Source organism: Cygnus olor, chromosome 1 (assembly GCF_009769625.2).
Source record: "Cygnus olor isolate bCygOlo1 chromosome 1, bCygOlo1.pri.v2, whole genome shotgun sequence".
Lineage (NCBI taxonomy): Eukaryota > Metazoa > Chordata > Aves > Anseriformes > Anatidae > Cygnus > Cygnus olor.
The window spans coordinates 100286489-100310967 of NC_049169.1; the positions used below are offsets into that span (position 1 = coordinate 100286489).

The window sequence follows — 24479 nt, forward strand, 5'->3', positions numbered from 1 at the left end:
ATGTGCTCCTTAAGCACTGGGCTTGCTGCACATTTGTCAGGTGCTTGACTGTATGCACAGGAAGGCTAGCAATGTGCCAAGGTCATTGCATATAGCTCTCTTCTGCAGCAGGCAGAGAAAATGCCTTTCGTCCTGCCATGAGACCAGATATCTATTCCGTAGATGATTGTAAATACTTCCATGGGGTATCAGACAGCAAGAGGCCTTTGTGAACCAGAGCAGAATGAAACGAGTCTGCAGCTGATTGCAATGATTGCTTGCCTTTCAGTAACAAGTCGCATAGGAACTGGCAGACTTAGCCTCAGCCAGGTGGGAAGAGAGAACCTCAGCCTAGAAAATGCCTGAAATACTTTTTCATACATCCTTTTGAATCCATAAATGGATTGGGAGGAAGATTACCTTTCCCTGATTGAAAAGTGACAAAGTATTTTCCTCCCTTTTATACTGGGCACTGAGGAAGCAAGAACCACCTTCCATCTGATCCATCTGCCTGGCAAAATAAAAACACAAAAGCTCAAGGACAGTTTTATGCACACTCACTCTATGCTCTGATCTATCACCTGCTAGTCCTGGCTTTGGTCAAAGGTCTGTCATCCTGATGTCAAAGGGCTACATGGCAATACCAGAGGCTTCTCAGTAAAAGATACCAGTCAGATGATAAAACAACGCTCTAACAAGCAGTACAATATATTGCAATATAAAGCAGTGTGACATAACTCCAGTTGCTTGCCAGAAAAACGTCCCAAAGTGTTTTTGAGCTAACGGTGTCAGCAGCAGCTGGACATTTCATGTGCATGTTTCAGATTTTGGGGATGGAGATGAAACGCCCACTCAGCAATAGAGATCTAGCTGTCAGGTTTGTCAAAAATGGGAGTTTCAGACTTTGGATTGAGTCCTTTCGATGTTGTGAACATGAAATACATCTTTTTTCACACAAAACCCAGTATGTTCCTACAAGATCTTCTAATGTGACTCCAAATTTCCTGGTAGAAAATTGTTTGCTTAAATGTATTTTGATCTCTAGCCAAAGGTTTGATTCTCCTTGCCAATAAAAATGCATTTGTTTAAGCCAGGACCAAAGCATAGTTTAGAACAGATAAGTGCAGCATATACCCAGCCATCCAAGTGTGCTGACTGCAGAGGCATGAGAATGATGTGAGCTTTGTCTCTCTTCTCCTGTTGACTGCTGCTTCTGGACCTTCATTTTAACAAAAATGTGTGAAATATTTGCATGTGCTTGGTGGTCATAAAGCATGCACAATCATTAGGGCTGAGTAGTAGAAGAACCCCTGTGATAATAGTGTTTCCCTGCAATAGTTCCTCTTTTGACCTGGGTGGAGGTCAAATCCTTTAGGTATATCTACTGCATTATAAACCATCCTCATAAAAAATGTTCTCAGCACTTGAAAAGTCTTGATAATTTGCTTCAGACATTTAAACCACCCTCAGGATTAGGAGGGTACACTGAAAATTGGCCAACTTCAGAGTTTTACTACTAGTTTTTGCACCTATTACCAATAGGCAGAAGAGCCATTTATGATGAATTTTCATGTCCCCTCCTCCCTTAGAGCCATTGCCATTTTTGTATGCCATAATTAAGCTAGCTCTTCTTTTGGCAGGCCTGTAGATGTGCTGAAGGGAAAATGTATTGAGCATAGAGAAGCTTCAGTATTTCTTGTCCTAGTAGGACGCAAGCTTCAAACCACTTCAGCTAAGCCTGGAGTGACATGATGACTGAACCTTTCAAGCCTTCCCAATTCATTATGGAAAAGTATCTTGACTTCAGATGCTTCTCTGGAAGTTATCCTCACTTTAGATGTCTTTCTTCTGACCTTGTTTCATTTTTAGCAAGAATAAGTTCAAAACAGAAAGTAGAGTGATCAATGGAAAGGATAGGATGGAAATACACCAAACCTTTATCCTAGTTATTTGCTTAAGAGAAGGTTTTGATTCCTAATGCATTTGATTTTTCCATATTTCCAGCTTTCCCATCCAAGCATCTCCTACAATGTGCTCTGTTGAGGTCTGATTGCAAGTTTTGCAGAGTCTTCTGTGGCCATAGTCATGTAGAATCACATGTAGGTTTGGTAATACACTTCACAGGTGTGATAGAGAGTTAGGACATCTGAGAGAATCCCTGACACTTGTTTGAGGAGACATGGCTGTGATCCCTGCAGTGCCTGAACCTCTTTCAAAGGTGGTATGTGTCCTGGGCAGGTTGCTGAGTGGGGACAGCCTGAGGGGGTGGTATACTGGGAGGTTTGTTTGTCAAAGTAGAACCAACCTGGAATCAAGGGGCCCTGGTGTGTAGCTGGGATCACTTCTCATTTCTTTCTTTTGCAGTTCTCAGAGGTGGGCTCTCTGTAATGCTTTGGCCATGAAGAAACAAGGACTGCAGAATTGCTGTTTTGCAATGGAGAAGAGAGAGCAAGAAATACCAGCACCGTGGCTTCCACCTTGTTGCTTACCTCCCTGCAGTCATGTGTCCCAAATCCTCCCTGTGCTGTATTAAGGAAAGGAAAAGCTTGGACATTGCGACATCTGCTTTCGTACATCATATTTTCCAATTTCACGTCCTATAACCCCTGGTGAAAAGAGGAACAATGACTTTATATAGCTGCTGTTTGATTCTTTTGCTATTTACGTGGAACACTGCTGCCTATGGGCCAAACCAACGGGCACAGAAGAAGGGAGACATTATTCTTGGTGGATTGTTCCCCATCCATTTTGGAGTGGCTGCTAAAGACCAGGATCTAAAGTCAAGACCCGAATCAGTGGAGTGTATAAGGTAAGCCACAAAAAGAGAAAATAAAAAAGTTTTGGTGGGGGAGTGCTACAGTTAACTGCAAGTGATATGCTATAAACTGTGTACATACAGTCTGTAATCCAGTGTTTGTAGAGACCTGCTCTACAAGGCAGTGGAAAGATATGGTGTAAATAACAGGGCAAAAAATTGTAAAGACTGTGTGTATTTTAAAAGAGTATCGCATGTAATATTGGGACAGTAAAAGAGGGCAATCCCTGCATTACTCAACACTGCCAAAACAGGAATATACTGATCTATCTGGCCATTCACAGCGGATGTTTGAATAGTATCCAAAAATTAGCTTTCCTAGCAGACAGACAGAAAATCACATGTAGTACCTTTGAGTTCATTTGATTACAGTCATACATGGCAAAATATCTCAGAAATTAGATTTGGAGTTTCATTTACAGTCTGCCTCTCATCTTTACAAACTGTTTGGTTGCCTAAACAAGTGAATAGGTGAGAGTGCCATAGGTCACTGCTTTTGAAAAAATCCCACTGAACACATAGCTGTCCTCTTAGGACATTTGCAAAGTCCAGACTTGTACTCTTTACTCAGCTTTTCCTCAGTCAGCTTTTCCTCATTCAGTCTTCTTCTTCTGTGTAAACAGTGCATATAGATTTTGTCTAAATTTTTGTCAGTTAACCCTGGAGGGACAAATGTACATAAAAACAGCTTCTCTTATTGAAGAGTAGGCATTTTTATGATGAAACATGAGGCACTTTACAGCTCTGCACATAATACACATAACAATTGGGAACTGACAGAAACTGATTGCAATTGAAATACACACATACAGCCAAAAAAACAGTTGATAGGGAATTTTGTCATGAACTTGCATGGGAAAGCACTTCAGTGTCATAGACCTCTTCTGAAATCATATGTTATAAATTATATATCTAGAATTATTTGGACCTCTCATCCTAGTTCAGTTCTGTTGCAATGTTAATGAAGAATAACTGACAACATTCCTGCTATGCTCAGAGATTCCAGGTGCAGTTTCCTACTGAAATATTCAGCAGAATGTATCCATCCAGGTTATGAGAGCATCCCCAGATGTTCTCATAGGGAGCACACAGAAAGGAGAGTAATTAAATTGGGGTTCTTTTGCCTTCTTAAGTCCGTGTACACAAAAGTCAAAAACTAAATGTATGTAGAATGTCTACTTCATGGAGCAAGATGTAGCTTGTATTAGTAATTTTTCTTTCCTGGATGCAGCAATTTAAAACTGGAATGCTGAAAAGTGATGGAATATTTCAGCTCATTGTCTTCTTTACCTGCTCCATGTGACAGGCAGCACATGCCAGTATTTGCAAACTGAATATAGCATTCATTTCTGCTAGCACTGGGTCAGCCTCAGTGACAGTCTTGACAAGGACTTATTAGTAGAATGCATCACAGGAGAATGTTCCCCCAGAAGTACCGCAAATGTGAGGTTGCCAAAAGATTTGTTAACTAGGCAGCACTGCCAGCAATAGGCATATCCTGAAAAAGTAGACCAGCTGTTTTATGGACACAATGGGAGCTCCTTATAGGTGGCATTTGATCTGCCAAGAGGCATCCTCCACCTGAAATTTCCATGGGTAAAATCTGTGTTCCTCTTATCCCTACACCAAGAAGCTGCGGGCACAAAATGAAGGAGTTGGCTGAAGAAGCACTTATGCCATTTTCCATATTTCTTCAAGGAACTGGACAAGTTATGAGTTGATAGCATAATGCAAAAGAATACTTAAAGGAAGGAAAAAATCTAGCTGCAGAGGTAGTAGCAACTACAACAGGAGCAATTTGCCTAGAGGTAGCTCAAAGCTCTTTCATTGTACATCTTCACCAGTAAATGCCTATTTCCAGGAAAGGTTTAGTTCAAAAATGGTTAGGTTGGGCATACCTTTTGAGACTGGTCATCAGATTTTAATGATGAAGACATTTAATCCATGAGACAGTTTATGTGCTGTGGTGAGGTTTTTGTTACTAGTACACGTTAAATTGAAAGCAGATATTTTTCCTGAAATGATTTGCTGTCTCAAGCAGAAGATTCCTCTGTCTGGAATTGCACAGAGATACAGAGATCTCACAAGACAGGACCACAACCAAAAGGTGGTCCTTTTTGGTTTTGGACCCTATTATTAGGTAGTAACCTGGGGTAGGGTTGTGCATGCAGACTCAATACATTCTCCAAGTCATGAGCTAGAGTCTTCCATATCACAATTCAGTTTCCTCAGTTCTGGGCAGTTGGTTAGTCCAGAAAAATGAAACTCGTACTTTCTGGAAAATAAAATTATAGGCTTCAGTTTCTTCCCAAAGTCAAATCTCCCCAGTCTTGTAGCATCAAAAATTTTTGTAGGATGGCAAATCCACTAAAGTAGCATAAGCATGGCAGCATCTGGTGAAACCAACAGTTCAAAATCTGTTTCATACTTTGACTGCCCTTTTCACACTTCTCTGAGCCTTCTTCAGTGGTACTGTATCTTTTCAAAGCTGAGGCTAATTCATTTGATATCCATCCCTTTTTTAGATGGCCTTTAATCTCTTTATTGCATAGGAAAATATGTCACATATCCATTAGGAAAATTAGACCCAGGTCAGTAGAGGAGTCTGTGGGCATCCTCTCTCCTCTGTCTTTCATCATTCTCTCCACCATTAGGCAATAACAGCAAAAAGTCATCAGACCATGACAGGCTCCTTGCCTTGAGTCCAAGAAAAAACCTAAGGGTCCTACTGAAACCCTACAGGTGGTTTGTCCTCTGCGTCTTCTGGAGTTCAGTATCAAACTATTTATGAGAATGTGGCTTTCCTTTCATCTGAGAACCATTCAACCTGATCTGTGCTGTTTGGACTTTTTTCCACACATGTAGCTCTGTTCAGTGCCATACCTATACTCCTGAACAGGGCCTCTTAAAATGGGTAGGACAGTTTTCCCTCCACTCTTTTAATTTTCACAATCTTCATACTCTTGTAGTACTGTGCTTATATCCCCAGCTCAGCATACAAACCTACTGTGCATACCTTGCACATGATTATTTGAAAAACTGTTCCCATAACCCAGCAGTGAAAGGAAAAGTGAACAATAATGATCTGTTCATAGTTCCTTTCATGCTGATTCTACTGAAAATGCATCTTTGCATTTTGAGCAATGGGTTATAGAGTCCAAACTGTAAACTTTCTCATGATTTTGCCAGATCAAATGTCATACAGGAGTGAGAGCATTGTGTTTCCTTTGCTTCAGAATTAGTTACAGGGTTTATTGTTTAAACAAAGTGTCCCGCATTTGATATAAATACACCTTCTGTCTTTGTGTACCTCAGGTGCTGTCACAGCAACTTTCCCTATAACATTTGCTGATGCATATCTGATGTGTACGGTTGGAGACAGAGTCTGATTGCAGCACAAGCAATCCCTGACACCTGTTCCCTATCAGCACCAACAGAGGCCTGTTCATAACCTGATTTCTCTGTCCTTTCTTCATGCCAGGTAGATTAGCAGTTTTAGTGGTGGTAGTGTTGTTAGTGTTATTGTTAGTAGTGTTATTGATAGTATTATTGCACAGATTGGCCATACCCATGGATTTTTCTCACTGTAATGTACTGTTTGCAATGAGCACATAACTTCACTGTGTTGAGATACAGCATAGCCAATATGGTGTAACAAGGTTGTCATTTTTGTGAATATTTCCTTTATTCTGATCAGCGATCTAGACAAGGTCCCACACTGTGACAGCCTTTGAGCTGTGAAACACTGCGTGGTGAGACATCGTCCTAGTGTCATAGTGTACGGCTTCACACTACATGTCTCCAGGACACTTGAGCTCACTGGGTCAGCGTGTCTGACAGAACAGAGTTTTAATGCTAGCCCGAGGCACTCTTTCTTGTGGTTGTGTTTGCTAATCCAAATGCAGAACTGTATGCTTATTATGCTATTTAGATCTTCTCTTTCCCCTCCAACAGCAAGTTATTTCCTTTTCATCTTTCTCTTCCACCCTCCTTCTCAGCCTCCTTCTGAGCTTTGGCCTGCACAGTTAGTTCCCTTAACCAAAGTTCTAACTTTTAAGGGTGGTAAGCAACTCGTTATACCTCCTGACTGCAGGAATCTGACAAATGACCGAAGGTCTCCCCTTCGCATATCTTAGTAATAGCAGTGGTAGTAGCAGCAATAACATGTAATTAATGTACTGGAAATCTAGAGAGGACAGAGAAATTAGTATGTGTGTACAACCACTACAGGAAGAGGAGTACTGATATGAGCCAAGAGGCATATGCAGCCTTTGCCACCATTCTTGAAAAAAATGACATCAGATATGGGAGAGTAAGTGGAAGCTGTTTAGAACTTTCACATTGCTTTCTCCTTTTCTTTCATATAGTAAAGGTCTCAGTTTCATGCATTGCAAGAATGAAGGTCATGGATTCGCATGAAGCTGTGAATTCATGACCTTCTCTCCTTCATGGAAACTAACAGATCTCCTTTTCCCTGCTGGATCCAGACAACACGAGCTGTTCTACCAAGAACCAGATAAACAAACAATCACTATTTCAGGTTTCTCCTCAGGGTTTCTTGCAGTCATTAGGCTTTGCAATCCTTCATCCTTTCTGACACTCCCCTGTGCATTTATTGGCTTTGGCTTCATCTTACAGATGGAGAAACTTAGAGAAGAGCTTGAGCAGGGTCCCATCATAAGCCCATGACAGGAGGAGCATGTGCATCCTGAGCATCCCTGCATAGACACATTTATACCAACTAGAAAGAAACCTATGGGAATTAGTATGATGTTGTTTGCAATATCATCTAGCAATCTAGTCTAGCAAAAAATCTTGTTTGCAATCTTGTCTAGCAAACTGGACTGTTGCAAAAATAAGCTTTCCCCTGGGGATGTGAAGATTAAGATGAAGATTTGTGGAGGATTTTTTTTCTGATATCTCTTTTTTTGTTTGTGCTTCTGCCTGGGAACTGAAAGAACAGTGGATTGCTCTGGGTCTGAGGGACAGGTGGGAGAATGGTCACTATAACGGAAGCATTTAAAGAACTGAGTGTACATAAAAATTCAATTCTACAACTTTGGGCACTGAATTATTTACATTAAACTTCCATTTAGAGCTTAATGCCCACTTTTCATAGCAGCACATCTCAGAAATGCTAAAGTGCAAGACTAAGCCAATGCACCTGTAAAAATAACATGTCAGAAAATAAGTTTTGGAGTCTGCTTATTTTCCACTAAAACAATACCAGTAGCTATTTAAAGATTCTGGAAGTCTAATGAAATGTCTGTTTCTATTAGTAAATCCTTTGCATGTTGTATTTTCTTAATGGAAATTACCAGTCAAATTTCTGCATGGTTGAAAGAATATGACAGTGACTAGTCACAGTAGTCACAGCAGGTCAACAAAAGGTCAGCTGGATCTGTGTAACCTGCTGCCAAGTTCAAAGGCCATTTTTACCCATCACTCACATACACACCAAGCCAGAAGTAACCTATTTCAAATCTTTTGTTGGGGTATTACAGTACAATGGAAAAGAATTTATACACACAATTTCCATTCACATAGACTGCAGGAATCCTGAAATCTTGCTTCATTAAGACCAGTTTAGTGTCACTGTGTTCATCTGACCATATCAGTGTTAGCACTATAGTACTAATAGAATACTCTCAGTTAACAAATGAGACCTTGTCTGAAGATCTATGAGGTATTAGAAAAGATGGAGTGAGATGTGTTTGTCTCCATCCCATCTGATCCTCTTCTGCTGATCTGCCGATGCTGCTATCACTAGAGGTTCAACTGGAAAGAATTGCACGTCTGCTGTCCATGCTAGTATGAGATAAATTATCAAAAGCGTTTCAAACACATTTGGAATATAACTCCTAGACAAGGCTTCCATCCCTTCCTTTCCCCTCCAAAAGAAAGTCAATCCAACCTCAAACAAATGAAGTGCAGGCCTAATGCTATAAATAAATATTCATCAGGAACATATGTCAGAAAGGAAAAGAAAAGCAGTTGTGTATCATGGGTCTGTTATATCTCAGGTCATGTAACTCAGAGATTGAAAGTTCACAATCTCATGAAGCTTATCTTTAGAAATCTTCACCTTGGTAATGGAAACATATCTGAAAGCATTTTAAAATGGCACTCATTCGAAATCTAAAATCTAGCCACTCTGCATCTGAGTGATGCACATACCATATTGAATAACAAACATTCTTTGAAATCAAGGAGAAGACAGTCCACTTCTTACTGCTTTCGAAGAAACCACCTGAAATATTGCAGCATTTTAATAATTTAAACCAAATTGCTGTCAAAGGGACAGAATACTCAATCTAACTTTTTTTTTATCCACTTCTATAATGTAATGTGAACTCACTTATACTTATGTTTACACATACTAGAGTGTGTGAAAATCCTTACAGTTGTACTTCCCAACTTCTCAGCACTCTTCCCTTTAAATATATAAAAATGTTTTTAGTTTTTTCTGTTTTACACTGGGAGCCTGAATATTGTTCCTTGTTTCAAATCCTATTTTCATTTTAGTTAAAAAAATCTGTGCACAGATTTAGATTTTTAAAAAGAAGTATCATAAAACCCATTCTTGCTGCCATTCTGATTCCCAGAGTGCATTAGAGACTGGGTGAGGCAGCTTGGTACGCCCAGCACATTTGTGTTTTTTTTTATATTCACTGCCTTATTCACTCTGAGACTTGCCCTTTTATTTCAGAGCTCTCCCATTGCCTTTCACTCCTTAATGGTTTGGAACTAGAGAAAAAAAACCTAAATGACCAAATTCTAAATGTAACCCACATTCCAATGTTCTAAACGGTGTCCATTTTCTAAACGGTGATCTAAGAAAAGCTAGCTGTCCATTTGGTCATACATTATAACTAAGGATTTTTATTGGCCTCAACCTTTCTGACCTGAAGTTGCTCAAGAGATTTGTGCTGAAACCATGCTGTCTGTTGTTTGAGGTACAGTGTCAGAACAGAACCTCTTTTGGAAGTTATCCAAAGATTTCTGGCGAAATGAAGTTGGATAAATTAAGTTTTTAGGACCTAAAAATGAACCTTAGATGTGATATCTTTAGAATTTCTGATTCCAGATAAGTCAGATAAAACTCTTAGAAAATCAGTAATTTTGGTATGTTCATTCAGCTTTGAAGAAATCAGTCATAGGAAACATAAATTCTGGAAGCAATTCATTTAATCCAGTAATTAAAAAATGTTCTGGGCGTATATCTCAGAAGTTGAAAGGCCATGATTTTATGAACCTCATTTTTAGAAACCTTCACCTTGGTATGGAAAAGCATTTCAAAATAACACTTATTTGAAACCCAAAATCTACCATTTTATATAGAATCTATTCTAGGCCCAACCATTTCCCCAGACTCATCCTGTTCTGGGTCCCATCAGTTTTTCCAATTAATCTCAAGCATAACAGCTTTGACACCTTCCTGTTTCCAACTGCAACTCAACACTAAACTGTAAACCAGTTGCTAACCTGATCTATAGTGCATTACAAGGAAAGGCAAGTGTCAGTTCATAGACGAATTAGCCATTCCAGCTGAGTTATCCCAAAATGTAGCAGCTTAATAGACACACAACTGATTGCTTTCAGAGTTTTACAACTTTTACTGTAAGAGAATAGCACATGTCAAAGTTACTTTCTTCCTGCTGCTTTCCATGAAGAAGCTTCTCCCTGTTTTGGGTTAGTCACTCACCCAACATCAGCTCCTACTCCATGTCAGAAAACACAGCTTCTCCACTTCAGAGAACAGAGAAAGCTTCAAAAAAACGGTGTTTCAGTTTCACAGGCCAGCTCTGGTGGCAACTTCTGAGCTTGTGTCTAAAGCAGATGTATGAAAACACCATAATAAAGAGAATATTATTCTTTCAATGAAAACAATGAAGTACCTAATTAGCAAGTTAACAAGTTATGCTAGGATTTATAACATATCTCTGTTTGCTGATATAAACAGGTTGGCTGTGCCCTCTCTCACAGTGTGAAGTGGTGATATGAGGCCCAGTGTTACAGATGACTAAATATTCCTGAGCAGAGCGTCCAGCAATATGCCAGTGCTGTGGCTTATCTCACATTGCCTGACTAAAGCCACCAGGCCCTGGCATACTAGGTGTCCCTGAGTCCAAGTTCCTGTCAGCATCATGTTCAGGCTTAGCAGACACTGCCATCTGCATTCAGAAACGTGTCAGAGGAGGCAGGCTGGAAGGAAATCTGGTAGGAGAAGCTTCGGGTTAGATCATTTGCTAAAGAATCATGAGATCCAGGCCCAGTGTCCTCAGGAGAACCAACCCTGCAGGCATGCTCTCTTTTGACTTTCCCAGAATTCAGGGGACTTAGAAAAGGTCATTTTATCCTCACAATCTCTTAACTGAGCTTCCAAACTGATGAGCTGAAAAGCAGAACAAAACCTTTTCGCATATGCACACCTCTCTTATAACCACTGAACACACAAAAGCAAAGGTTTCTGAATTCAGCCGGATGCGAGACTGAGCTAAATAGTGTAAGCTGCTTTTGCCTTTTGTATCTAGAATCTTTCATTCTCCCCTTGTCTCAGCCCTGGTCTCATCTCCTCTGTTTCCCTCCTTCTCACTCTGTGTATTTTTATTTGTTTCACTCTCCCAGGTATAATTTCCGAGGCTTCCGCTGGCTCCAGGCTATGATCTTTGCCATAGAAGAAATAAACAGTAGCCCAAATCTCCTTCCCAACATGACCTTGGGATACAGGATATTTGATACTTGCAATACAGTCTCTAAAGCCCTTGAGGCCACTCTGAGTTTTGTGGCTCAGAACAAGATAGACTCCTTGAACCTGGACGAATTCTGCAACTGCTCAGAACATATCCCTTCCACCATTGCAGTCGTGGGGGCGACTGGCTCTGGGGTCTCCACCGCCGTGGCCAATCTGCTGGGACTCTTTTACATACCTCAGGTATGCTTTCACTTGTCTTGCTTAGATTACACATGTGGCCTGCCTCTCTGCTCTGCAGTGCTACCAGGTGTATGGCACAGCTGGGAATATTGCTGTTTGGAGAGGGGTACATTGCAGAACAAGGATGGAGAACTGCACTGCTGCTAATGTGCTCTGTCTCTGTTTCAAACATAAGAAGGTTTGGAAATGGAGAGGCCCTAACTGTATACAGTAACTGAATACATCCTTGGAGGGTTAAGGGGTAAGATAATGATGGGAAGCACTGTGTTTCAGAGTGGGACAATGGTTTATCTAACAGAAAACAGTCTTATTTCCCTCCAAATGTGCTGCGTCACATCAAAATGAATACTTTTATTAGTAAAAGATACAAGCCTTCGGTCTCATACTTGTCGGATACATATTTGGACCAGTACAGGCATATTCAGAGGCTGTGCCAGGTTCTCTGTTCCATTCTCTGCCACCCACAAGGGCTCAAGCAAAGTTCAGCCTCCATGGCTTGTTTGATCTTTGCCACTTCACATAGACCCTCAAGGAGAGGGTCAATACAAAATATGTTTTTTTCTTATGGTAGAAATCTGTAATCCCCCAAAAAAAGATTACCAGACAGCCAGTAACAACATCCAGCCAACAGCAATATTGTAGCCTAGGAGGAAGGTAGAGTTTTAGCCTAGGAGGAGGGTAGAGGGTGAGCCGTTTAGCCTGTGACCACGGGTAATTTAGACAAGTCGTTGTCAGTTGCAAACTATGACAGCTTAGTTGTGATGTTGTTTCACTGTGGTCACTCTCTAGTTACGCCCACCTTGCACAGAGCTTGGTAAGGCAGACCTCATTCGTTGCCAGACACTCTTACCTCTGTCAGTATCTCTGATTATTCAAGTAGGTGATCTGCAAAGTTGTTGTTTCTGCTGATCAGGTGCTGTGAAGGGTTATTCTGGGCTGACCTGCCTTTCTTTGACTTAGGGCCTCCAAAACAAGATTTGTGATAGTATGTGTATATGTCCCAGCTTGTTCCTGGGTCATCTGTATGGCAGAGTAGTTGTGCCAGCTGCTGTGCCATAGCATCCTTCTTGCTGTTTGCTGAATCTGCTGGGACCAGGGACAGTATCCACAGTCCCATGCTTTTGTTTGACAAAGCTGTTGCTCTGCCAAGACCCTAAGCAAAATAAGAGGTTGGCATATTATAGCCTAATGTTGCTGCTGTTGATTTTAGATTTCCACACTGAAGACAACTTCTGGAAAGTGCTTGGCTTTATGCATTTTGGTGTTGCCTTGTATAGCCTAATATTTCTTGTTCCCCTTCTAAAATGAGTGCAGGTGCCAGAGCTTAGAGAAGGCCTTGTGACAAGATTGCATCATGCTGTTCTCTCACTCTGCCCTGAGAGAATATATCATTATTTCAGCCAGGGCTCTAATTCCCACCTATATCACAAATGAAGAAGGAAGAATTCTTGCCTGCCTGGTGCACTGTAATATATCTTGTCTACTTAATGTTCTTATTAGCCTGATTCCCTTGCAGGAATCTGAAGAAATGGACATTGGGTGACTGAGCAGGAAAGAATGGTTTAAGCTATGACTAACACCTGCTGTCTAGATATTGCCCAGAGCAGCATTGGAAGGTGGTGTGTAATAAACACTGTGGTGGCATTTTAAGGCATACTGTTAATTTACATGTCACATTACCAGGTTGACAAGAGCTACTGAGAAGGGTCGGTGGGTTTGACTGAACCTAATAGATGTTTGCAGTTCTCAGAGTTTTTCTTTGAACAGGGAATGATGTTTATGCTATAAGGAAGTAGCCTTTATCTAGTGGTTACAGAAATGGGTAGAGGTCAGTAGGTTCAGTTCTCAATGTGGAATGAAATTTCAGACAGGTGGCTGGAGTCTGACAACAGAAAGCAGGCTTTTAAACTGGGAGTTGTTGGGCAGCATTAGATTATGCATTATCACTGCCATTTATAGCAAGCCATTAGCAAATCCATGCTTAATAAACCCTACATTTCAGTATAAGTTGGAAGTATATTTTACAATTAACCTAAGGCTCATTACTCATCCTGTTGACATAGAAACTGAAAATGTTATGGCTTCTGTTCTATTTCTTAGTATCTTACTTCAGTGTACCCTATTAAATTGCCAGTGGTTAAAAATGAGGGGACTCATTAAAGATAGACTTTTTCACATTTAAAAGAGATGCCAGGACATTTGCTGAAGCTCCCAAACCAATGGGCACTGCTAACGTCTAAACAGGGAAGCCACTGTGACGTTGTCTAAGGTCACCTCCCTTGGAGAATCCAGGCCTCGCTCTTGCACACAAATATCCCTGGAGAGGAAATTCATCTCTTACAGCATCTGCAGGATTGGAGTACCTTGTCTGTACCTTCTGGCACGAGGTTGCAGGAGATGAGAGTAGTTCTGGGTAGGAGCCTGTCCAGGGGAGAGCACAGCTCTGTGAAACGACAGTATGTTCCTGTGGCCCTTGAAACTGCACTAGGAAACCTCCTTCTTTTCTTTCTTCTTGCAGAAGCACTAAATGCCAGAGTTTAAGGAAGAGATAAGGTTTTATGTAAATTTCCACTTTGTACAAAATGAACTGTTTATAGAAGATTTTTCAAAGTGAGAGGCAGTCCTAAAGAGTTCAGATACCAATCTCAAAATGCAAAGATAAGTGAGATTTAAAACTTCTTCATATCTTTAAACTATTCTCTTTTGGGTTTTATTGTTTCCCTACTTACAGAAAATTCAAATTATATCTTAAAAGCATATGGCACTTGTTCTGATTAGGAAAAAGAAAACATTTCTTGATAGATTTAGTAAAGGAAATAAAATCCCATTTTGATGGCAAAACATGGTGGCTCATCGAGTGAGGAACGTCTACTGGCTTCTTTGCTGATTATGTCCGGCAATCAGGAAATCATGCTAAGGTAACGACTAGCATTACCTTAACACTCCCCAAGGTCAAGGCCACTGATGCACATCACATCCTTCCTCCAGCTGGCAGAGGTTGTAATTAACAGGCCTATGTTTCCTGATGGAGCCTGTTTAAGGATGGGGACAGAGGTGACAGGAGAGTCAGTGCCACCCATGGCTCACCTCCTTGCCATTCCCCCAGGCTAGTGTCAGTGTCACACTCCCTCTGACCCTTGGCCTTAGTGGAGGGCACACACTTGCTCCATCCGCTCGGGTCTGAGCAGCTGCTCCTCCATGTGTGTCTCTGTAGGACACCCAGAGTTACAAGTACATACAGTCTCTCAGAGTGGATTGTGTGCAACCACAGGCCAAGAGAACATGGCTGACCATGTGGTGCCAGCCCTCCCTTCCTCCCATCTGAGGCTGTTCAGGTTGACAGTTAATCTAGGTAAACGTTGGCATTTTATTCCCAGGCAGTTCACTTCATGGTCTGTTTTGCTTGTCTGCTGTGCTCTTGCAGGTCAGCTATGCCTCATCCAGTCGTCTTTTGAGCAATAAGAACCAGTTTAAGTCCTTCCTCCGCACAATCCCCAATGACGAGCATCAGGCCACCGCGATGGCAGACATCATCGAGTACTTCCGCTGGAACTGGGTGGGGACAATTGCAGCTGATGATGATTATGGACGACCAGGGATTGAAAAGTTTCGGGAGGAGGCAGAGGAGAGAGACATCTGCATTGATTTTAGTGAGCTCATCTCACAGTATTCGGACGAAGAGGAGATCCAGCAGGTGGTGGAGGTCATCCAGAACTCCACAGCAAGAGTAATTGTTGTTTTCTCCAGTGGCCCGGACCTGGAACCGCTCATCAAAGAGATAGTCAGGCGAAACATCACCGGCAAGATCTGGCTGGCGAGTGAGGCCTGGGCCAGCTCTTCCCTGATAGCCATGCCAGAGTTCTTCCGTGTCATTGGCAGCACCATTGGGTTTGCACTGAAGGCAGGACAGATCCCAGGCTTTCGTGAGTTCCTGCAGAAGGTGCATCCCAAGAAATCCACCAACAATGGCTTTGCCAAGGAGTTTTGGGAGGAGACATTTAACTGCTATCTCCCCGATGGGTCCAAAAATTCTCCAGCTTCAGCTTCCTTCCACAAGGCCCATGAAGAGGGCTTGGGCACTGGAAACAGTACAACTGCCTTTCGACCTCCATGCACAGGGAATGAGAACATCACCAGTGTGGAGACACCATACATGGACTACACACACTTGCGGATATCCTATAATGTGTATTTGGCAGTATATTCTATTGCCCATGCTTTGCAGGATATATACACCTGTACCCCTGGGAAAGGACTCTTCACTAACGGATCCTGTGCAGACATTAAGAAGGTTGAGGCATGGCAGGTAAGTCCTTTGTTGCTGTTAAGGCATACCTGTGCAAGATACTCATAGAAAAAAAAATACAAGCTGTCCTGGAGCACCTCCATGCTGCCTGGGGAGAGGTGCCTTTCACAATCCTGGGTCTTGGACAAACAGTCAGGCTCCTGGGATTTAGCATATCACTGCAGGCAACCACCTTGCAGTGAAAGTAATTTGTGTAAGGTTTGCCTGCAGTGGAAGGGGTTTAAACTAAGTTAAATTTTCTTGTATTTGCTACAGGCCAAAAGTGCACACACAGACAATTACCACAGCCTGGCTGACACAAGGTAATTTGATCGTATATTGAGCCCTTACATAAACAAGAGAGTCTGGAGAGAACACATAAACAAGGAAAACAGTTTTTAGAGTTCATTATCTTTGGCAAGCTCTACAGGTTTTGCAATCCCACAGCAATTTTCCATACAGGCCATATTTTTTTTCCACACTTTTCAGCTTATATAGGATCAAACTAAAGCAGATTGAATAATGAAGAAAAATAATGTGTGTCCATTGGGCAAATAGTAGATAAATAATAGATAGCAATGGTATTTGTGAACTGATAAAACGATACTAACAACACATTCACTAATTCAGTTGAAAAATTCTGCTCACTGGTTTATGGATAATATTGTGGCATTCTGGTCTTCTGATCCTTTATTAATACTCTATACCCTATCATGTATTTGACTGTGCTATCTAATGCATTATTCATTGTGTGTTTTGAATATCCACTACCTTCTGAAATAGAAGGATTAGACTTAAGCCTAACAAATGAAGATATGCCAAATATGCAGCAAATTAGTTGCCCAGTTCTGGTCATGACATAAAACTTGGATCCCAAACATATCTGAAATCAGAAGAACACTAATGAATGAAAAGAGGATCACAGCCATGTTTGCATACGTAATTCCCTCTGTCTGGGATAGACTAACCAAAATAGAGGCTGCCCATGCCACAAACTTTGCAGATATTGGGTCGGCATTCGCATTTGTAAACTGCAGTTTGGTTCCTGTCTAGTCTCGGTCAATACATAAACATCAGTCAAAACCAAGTAAAAGATTTTCTTGGCAGTTTTGAAAACTGCACTCTTTAGCTCTAGGTACTTAATTTGGGTCTGCCAAAGACATTTTACTCAGAGTTAATAAGTGCAGGATTTGGCCCTGGTGTAGGGGAATTCTCCAATTGCTGGCTCTGAGGTTTCTGTCCTTCAATGCTGTTTTGCTCTTCAGGAGCATATTGGCAGAATTGGGCAAGTCATAGACAGATTTATCTTTCACTTGTATTGGTAAAAGTGTTTCAGAATAAATATATTTTTAATTCATTCCCTCATGCTTTGTCACCTTGGAAAGAAAAAAGAGCGGGATATTCACACTATATTGTAGTAATGTGATTGTCGATGATTCCAAAATAGAGAAGAATGTCTTTTTATTTTTCTTGTCTGGTACTGAAGGATAGCTATATCAAAATGTAAAGCACCCTGATCCAGGCTTCCTGCCTTAGAGCACCAAGAAAGGGGGGAGGGGGGGGAATGTGACTGGCTAGGAATAGCAGGTGCTACAAGGGAGCAGTGCGTATTTGAAATGACCACCATTATGTGGCGTTGGCCATCAAGCATATTTGATTTGTGCATTTTTTCACTTCATTTCAACATCAAACTTACAAATAGCAGGTAAATGCCAAATCTGTGTGCACACCTACTTCACATCAGGCATTGCGGCTCATTACCTTCAGGAAGTTTTCCTTAGCCACGGGAGTAATGAGTTCACCTCACAAACCTGCATCCTCCAGCATCTCCAGAGAACGCTTTTCTGAACAACCAGAATCTAAGACTGAAGAAAACCTTACTGCAGAAATTAACTTCTGTCATGACAGTTCTTCTGTGGCTGCTCCCTTTTCTCACAATCAGTTCAAGGGTTTCTTAGTAGAAAGCAATCTGAGGGTGTAAGGAAACCTCCCTGCCAGACACTGGAGGTAGCAGCCACTAAGTGTCTGAAGTCACTGACCAGGTGGTGTGTGTGACAGACAAGGCAATCCCTGTGAACTTGTGGCTCCATTATCCTCAATTCCTTTCCATGGTTGTCTTTGCCAGCAGGATCAGTGGCTGGTGAGGATAAATGGTGTGTTCTGCCTTATAATTTCGTATAGTATGAATTTGTTTCTTTTCAGTGGTATTATCCCACTAACTCATAAGAGTTATTATTTTTTCATTGTCTGCTAGTATATTATGCACTCAGAATACAAACCTTTTGGAGGAACTGTTATATATATTTTGTTCAGGGTGTTTGTGTGGATTTGTGTATAGAAATAACATTTTTGCCTCAGTGATCAGTTCATTTGAACTGGATAGCATGAAGCCTGGCACAGAACTACTGTGAGCCAGCTAGATACGCATTCCAATTCACTGGTGGACTGTGATTTTTTAGAAGAGTGTATTGAGTAGAGCTAATTCTGTTTGTTTCGCTGGTTCATGGACTTGCTTTCCCCAAACACAGGCTCTCCCATAAGCTATAGAAGAACAGTATGGCAAGGGTACAACATGAGTTCAGGCCTCCTGCACTGAAGCTTCTTCCCTACCTCTTTGTCCTGTTTCTCAGTAACAGCTCCAATAGTCTGCTGTTACAGTCCTTGTTTTCTTAACATCTTCTTTGATAGAACAGCCCACATTTTTGAACAAAGAGCTGATGGGTCTCTCTTTCTGTCTCACAGTAAAATCATTGTGATTCAATAGGGCTCTTGAGTAGGCTCTTGAGAAGGCTCCTGAGAAAGCAAAAGTGTGCAGTCACAGGGTCATGGAGCAGAGCATCCTTAGATGGACTCAGAATATTTTCAAGTTGTGGTTACACTGGCATCTGTAAGCTTTGGCAGGTTCATGAATAAAAAATTAGATAGCTCTTCTAGTCACCAAGGCAAAGATGTACATGCTGAAAAATGTACTGTCCAAATGGTTAGAAGGTAAAGGACACACTCAAGTAAATTATTCTATGCCTAGAAATCTGATTGACCTCAGACTTAGTGAAAAACTGCCTTCTGCTGTTCCACCAAAGTAAAAAAAATAAATAAAAAAAAATAAAAAATAAAAATTAATGTGAATTGGCTTCAACTAGGATCAGCTGAAGTCTTTTATTACAGGACTGTGCACCTCCCAGCCAACAGTTCCTTCCTCTGTGCTGGTGACACCCATTATGAAGAGGTAAAAATGGACTGGTGCCTTCTCCAACTTTGCATTTATGTATGTCTGGCTGTGTGTCAATTGATTCTGCGAGGCTTTAAAGAAGTGAGTGTTTCCTTAGATGATATACGTCTCTACAGGCTTTTGAATCTAAGCGCTTATCTAATCAATTTTGTGTCTGTGGAACTACCTGGTTGGACAATTAAAATGGTGTACTGAAAACAACTGCTTTGTGGTATAGAGAGCAAGACAATTTCAAAACAGGTATTAACTGAGGCTGATATGAAACTTAGTCGTTCAGGAAGAATTGCTATGAAGATAGAGGCAGTTTCAGATCCTGTTGGGACTTTGAATAGACTGACTATAAAGAAGTTGTTACTGGAAAGTGACAGCAAATGGGTGCAGTGAGCCTCATATATTGATTAGATCTCTGCACAGATGAGTAAAGATGGCATTAAACACCTCCCAGAAGAGACATTTTAATCAGATTTTGATTATGCAAGATATTATCTGTGGATTATGCTACCTAAAAACACTGAGCTTGTAGTATAAGTATTGGCTCTACTAATAGCTTTAATAATTGGACAAATCACAATATACTACTTAGAACTAAATTTAGACTTAAATTAATAAAAAGAACACTATTTTAGGCTCTTAGATATTTTACCATAACAGTTACTGTGCAGTATGTTGACATCCCAAGAGCATTAAAGCATCATTTACTCAGTCAGGATTTCTGATGATAGATTCTTCACCATTAGTAAACACAGTTCCCTGGGCCTATGTGTGCAATGGGTTAGTTCATATTGTGTTTGTTAAAAGTGTAAAACAAAGCAACTATGTCATCGGGTATAGACTAGGTGTCCACACTTGTTCTTTCATATGGTGGCTCTTGCTACAGATAGAAGCATATAGAGTACACTACAGAGCACCATCCAATAGCACTGACAATGAGCTCTCCCTGTACATGTGCTGCTGCTTTTGTCTGTACAGAGACAAAACCTTAATAGGAACCTCAAAAATGTTAAAATAGAGCCACTTGCTAAATGACTGTGCAGTTTATAATCCTTTGTATAATAAACCATGTAAATGTATACCACATTCAGGAGAGTAATCTTGATCCATCTAAAGCATGCTTTACATTAGATGTAAAGCCTGGGTATTTCACTTATGAAGGGCTGTGTTTGCCAGCATACTTGTGTGGAACAAGATTTATTATCCCCAGCAGATGTGCTACCTATCAGAGCTTTTTCTTTATTAGTATGGTCTATGGCAGGTCACAGCTCCTGTCACAGATCGTGTCTTATTTCTAGTTTGAATTTTTAGCTAGCCTTTAGTTCCACTGGTCTCTACTTGGCCTTGCTTTATTAGATTTTACAGTCCATCATATCTTTCAATGAGGTGTTTATGCATATTGATCAAATGATTCCTCAGTCTTATCTTGGTAATTTAAACAGAGTGAATTTAGGTCCTAAGATACTCTTTCTGGTTTATTTCTGTATCTTGTCCAGTTACTCATCCTTTTTGACACATTTTCAGTATTGCTGTAACAGCCTCAGCACAGCCAGACAGTGGAAGTGGAAAAAATAAATAAATAAAAATAAAAAGTCCCACATTTACATACACTTATTACTTCTTCATTTATACATGTATAAGTCACGTTAGCCTTCCTTACCACGGTGGAAAGGCTGCAATGAATTGCCTGTAATGCTTTACAGGATGTGGTACCCTTTCTGTGCCTGTGGCTGGAATTTCTAATGCCTTGATATGTAAGTCTGAATTTCACTGCACTAAACCCCAATGTGAGAGAGCAACCTAGGGGGAATGATTTGTCTTTGTTGTTATTTACTGTTACATTAAACCATTTGTTTTCTGCAAGTTCTCCCAGCAGCACTTCTGTGTTTGCTGCCAGAGTACTGAAGGACATATTGGATAACACTGAGTTGTTTACTGAGCCTCAAGGATGCTATGAACGGATGGTTTGCTTTTAGAAATCTGTTGGTAAACCTTGATCCATGGAAGGATGCTTTACATTAAATGTAAAGCCTAGGTATTTCAATTCCAAAGGGATGTGTTTGACAACCAAACTTGTATTAACAAGATCCATATTTCTCAAAGCCTTATTGACTGGTAGCAATTATGTGTCTATCCTGTAATTTTGTATTAATTGATCCTCAACCCCTAACTCTTGTTTTCCCATTGTTTTTCTTGGGATTGAGGTCAGGTTAACCAATCTGGTTACAGAGGACATCCCTCTGCTGTTTATGCTATTGTCTTCCCTTGGCCCCTGTTGCAAGTCCATCAGAGGCTGACTCTGGAGTGTCCCTGTGAGCAGTGATGCATGTCCTACATGGACTGACACAGAGGAAAACTTCAGACACTCTCTTGGCCGTGCATTATACTTGCATGTATACTAGTAATGTGGGTTGTGATTGCTGTGGAATAATATTAGGTAGCATACTGACTTTGTCATTCAAGGCATTTTTATGTGGCATTTTTATGTGTATATTGTAATCCAGCTGTATTAGCACTCTTCTTATTGCTAGTAGAATGCTGTGAAGAACTGTCTGGTTCTGTCAGTCTTTTAGATCCAATTTAAATTGCTCAGGCTGTTCTCTAATCTCTTTTTAAGGACCTTCCACTTCCATTAATGTCATATTATGGCTTCAAAGCAAGTGCCCTTGGGATAAGAACATCCTGTGTGTTTTTCTTTCTGATAGCAAGTGCAATAACACATCACTCATTCTGCTTTCCTGCTCCTTCACCATCCTCTTTATCTGTCTCTTTCAAACTTGCGTCATGAGGGTCTGGCATACATGACACCCTCTTCATTTTAATACATTCAAGAAATTTCTTAATACACTGAATGACTTTTTTTTCCTATTTGTTCTCCAGGGATTTGTATATGAGTTCTACTTTCCATTAGTATAATACTTGTGTTTCACAGTCTTGTTTGAATGATCTGTGTTGAAGCAACACTTTTAGAGCATGCCATAATAAACAGTGTTCTTTGAGCTTTATTTGTATGATGAGGACAGTGACATATCATTACCACCTAATTAATGAGCTTTTGTTTTAATGAACACAGACAAAACCTCTGAACTGATACTGGGTTTATCATGTATGCAGATCAGGCACAGTCATTCCATCATTTCCTCTAGATTTTCAGTGGATTTTCTCTGTTCTGTTGGGTACAGAGATCTCCTACACTTGTACATTACTGAGTCAGGTGACTAGTCAGAAAACAGCTTGATTTTTTGTATCCTTATATTCCAGGTCTAGGGATTCCCCATAGACATGATTTCTTCCTTTTGCTGACATGATTTTTGTCCCAAGTAATAGCAACTACATTAATTCCCACAGTATTTGTAAGGAGGGGAAAGTTGCTCTCATTACAGGCATTTTTCTCCAGAAGTATAGGATCACAGACTTCCAGATGCATATTTAAATCCTACAGGCACTCCTCTTCATTGGTGGATCAGATGAAGTCTTCTTGGGATGGCACTGAACTGGGACCAAGGCTACCTCAGATGCCTTAGCTGCTGAAGTTATTTGTAGGAAGGACTCTTTTGGACTCTACAGAACTAATCGTACAATATCATGCTGTGGGCTATACAAATACCAAGTTACCATCATACAGCTGGATTTTCATTAAATCAGAAAGAGGTAAAAATGTCAGAGTTAAAGCACTTACCTTAGAATTAACCTAAGATTATTCTGAAATAGTGTTAAAACACTTTGCTATTTTCACCTCCATTCTCCCCTAGAGTTAATCAAATTCACTAACTTCAGTTAAATACAAGTTAGTTGCAACAACATTATCCAAATAAACATTTTGAAAGATTCAAAATGAAGTGAGTCTTTTTCCCATTAAAAAGTAATTACAATTAAAAATAGAACTGTGATTTGAAGGTCACATTTTTAAGTCTGACTTTAAAAAATACATTGCACTGAATTTCAATTGACTGGATTTCACATGCTGTTTTCCTACATAAAACTTTGAAAACTCTGTGGTTGAGAAGTAATGCAGAGGATGTTGCCACTCTGTTTATTTGCTCTTGTATTACATGCATTCAATCAAAGCTAAGCAAATGAAAATTTTCCTGCTACACTTTCCAGCAAAATCATCATCCTTTATCATAGCATCCTTAAATGATGTGTTATTCACTACCAGCTTTGAATTAGCTCAGTACCAGCATTCTATGGACAAGTGCTCATAGAATGGAAAAAAAAAAAAACAATTTCACAAATGCACAAATGCAATATACTGTACAGCTGTTCTGCACATGGCCAGCATTCGTTTTTGAGGAACTTCAGGAAACAAAATATCCTGGGCCCATGCTTACTATGTCCTGTGCCCTCCTAACTGATAGTTACATCATCTGAAAAAACAGCCAGGCAATGGCTGTAAGGTCATACTCTATGATCATTTCTTGATTCCTTTGGGAACCTCTGTGACTCAGCAGATAGTTCTTTCTGAAGCATAGAATCACAGAGTCATAGAATGGTTTGGGTTGGAAGGGACCTTAAAGACCACCCACTTCCAACCCCCCTGCCATAGGCAGGGACACCTCCTGCTAGAACAGGTTGCCCAAAGCCTAATCCAACCTGGCCTTGAACACCTCTGGGGATGGGGCATCCACAGCTTCTCTGGGCAACCTGTTCCAGTGTCTCACCACCTGTATGGTGAAGAATTTATTCCTAATGTCTAATCTAAATCTCCCTTCTTTTAGCTTAAAACTGTTACCCCTTATACTATCCCTACATTCCCCAATAAGGAGTCCTTTCTTGTCATTTTAAAGCCAATTTCATATTGGCATTCAGGCATCATCAAACACCAGCAAATACTTAATGGGATTTTCTGAAGTATCTCAGTTGCCTGACTTGTGCAGTCACTATTGTGGAATCTTTCAGGCTTCTGTTTTTGAGTTTTTTCTGGTCATCCTTGTAAACATAGTACCTTAGTAAATTTCACCCTAAATCAGATTGGCCCTATTTTATATCACGTCTCATTTTGAAACATATGTCTTTAATATGTTTGGTCTAAGTGACCTGTTCCACTGCTGTTACTTCTGTCACCTCTCACTATCAACAAAGCATCAAAGCTCCTACAGCTTTGAATCAGCAAAGCAATGTCCTTTGATTGTTAGCTACAAAAACACATAAGCTAACCCATCAAGCCCAGTTACAGACAGTCCAAACAGTCCTTGCTGTAAGAAACTCTAGGCTTCCTCAGTTTCCAAGCAGACTGAATGCTCAC

At 40.6% G+C, this 24479-nt stretch overlaps 1 protein-coding gene across 1 annotated transcript in view; it reads left to right on the forward strand.

Moving 5' to 3' along the window:
• Positions 1–1981: 1981 nt before the first annotated feature.
• CASR (calcium sensing receptor) overlaps positions 1982–24479 on the forward strand; it is a 40338-nt gene continuing 17840 nt past the window's right edge. The window contains exons 1-4 of the mRNA XM_040572558.1: positions 1982–2078; positions 2344–2788; positions 11423–11729; positions 15154–16035. Of these exons, the coding sequence (XP_040428492.1) occupies positions 2604–2788; positions 11423–11729; positions 15154–16035 (1374 nt within the window). The 5' untranslated portion in view covers positions 1982–2078; positions 2344–2603. The remainder of the gene's footprint in view (positions 2079–2343; positions 2789–11422; positions 11730–15153; positions 16036–24479) is intronic.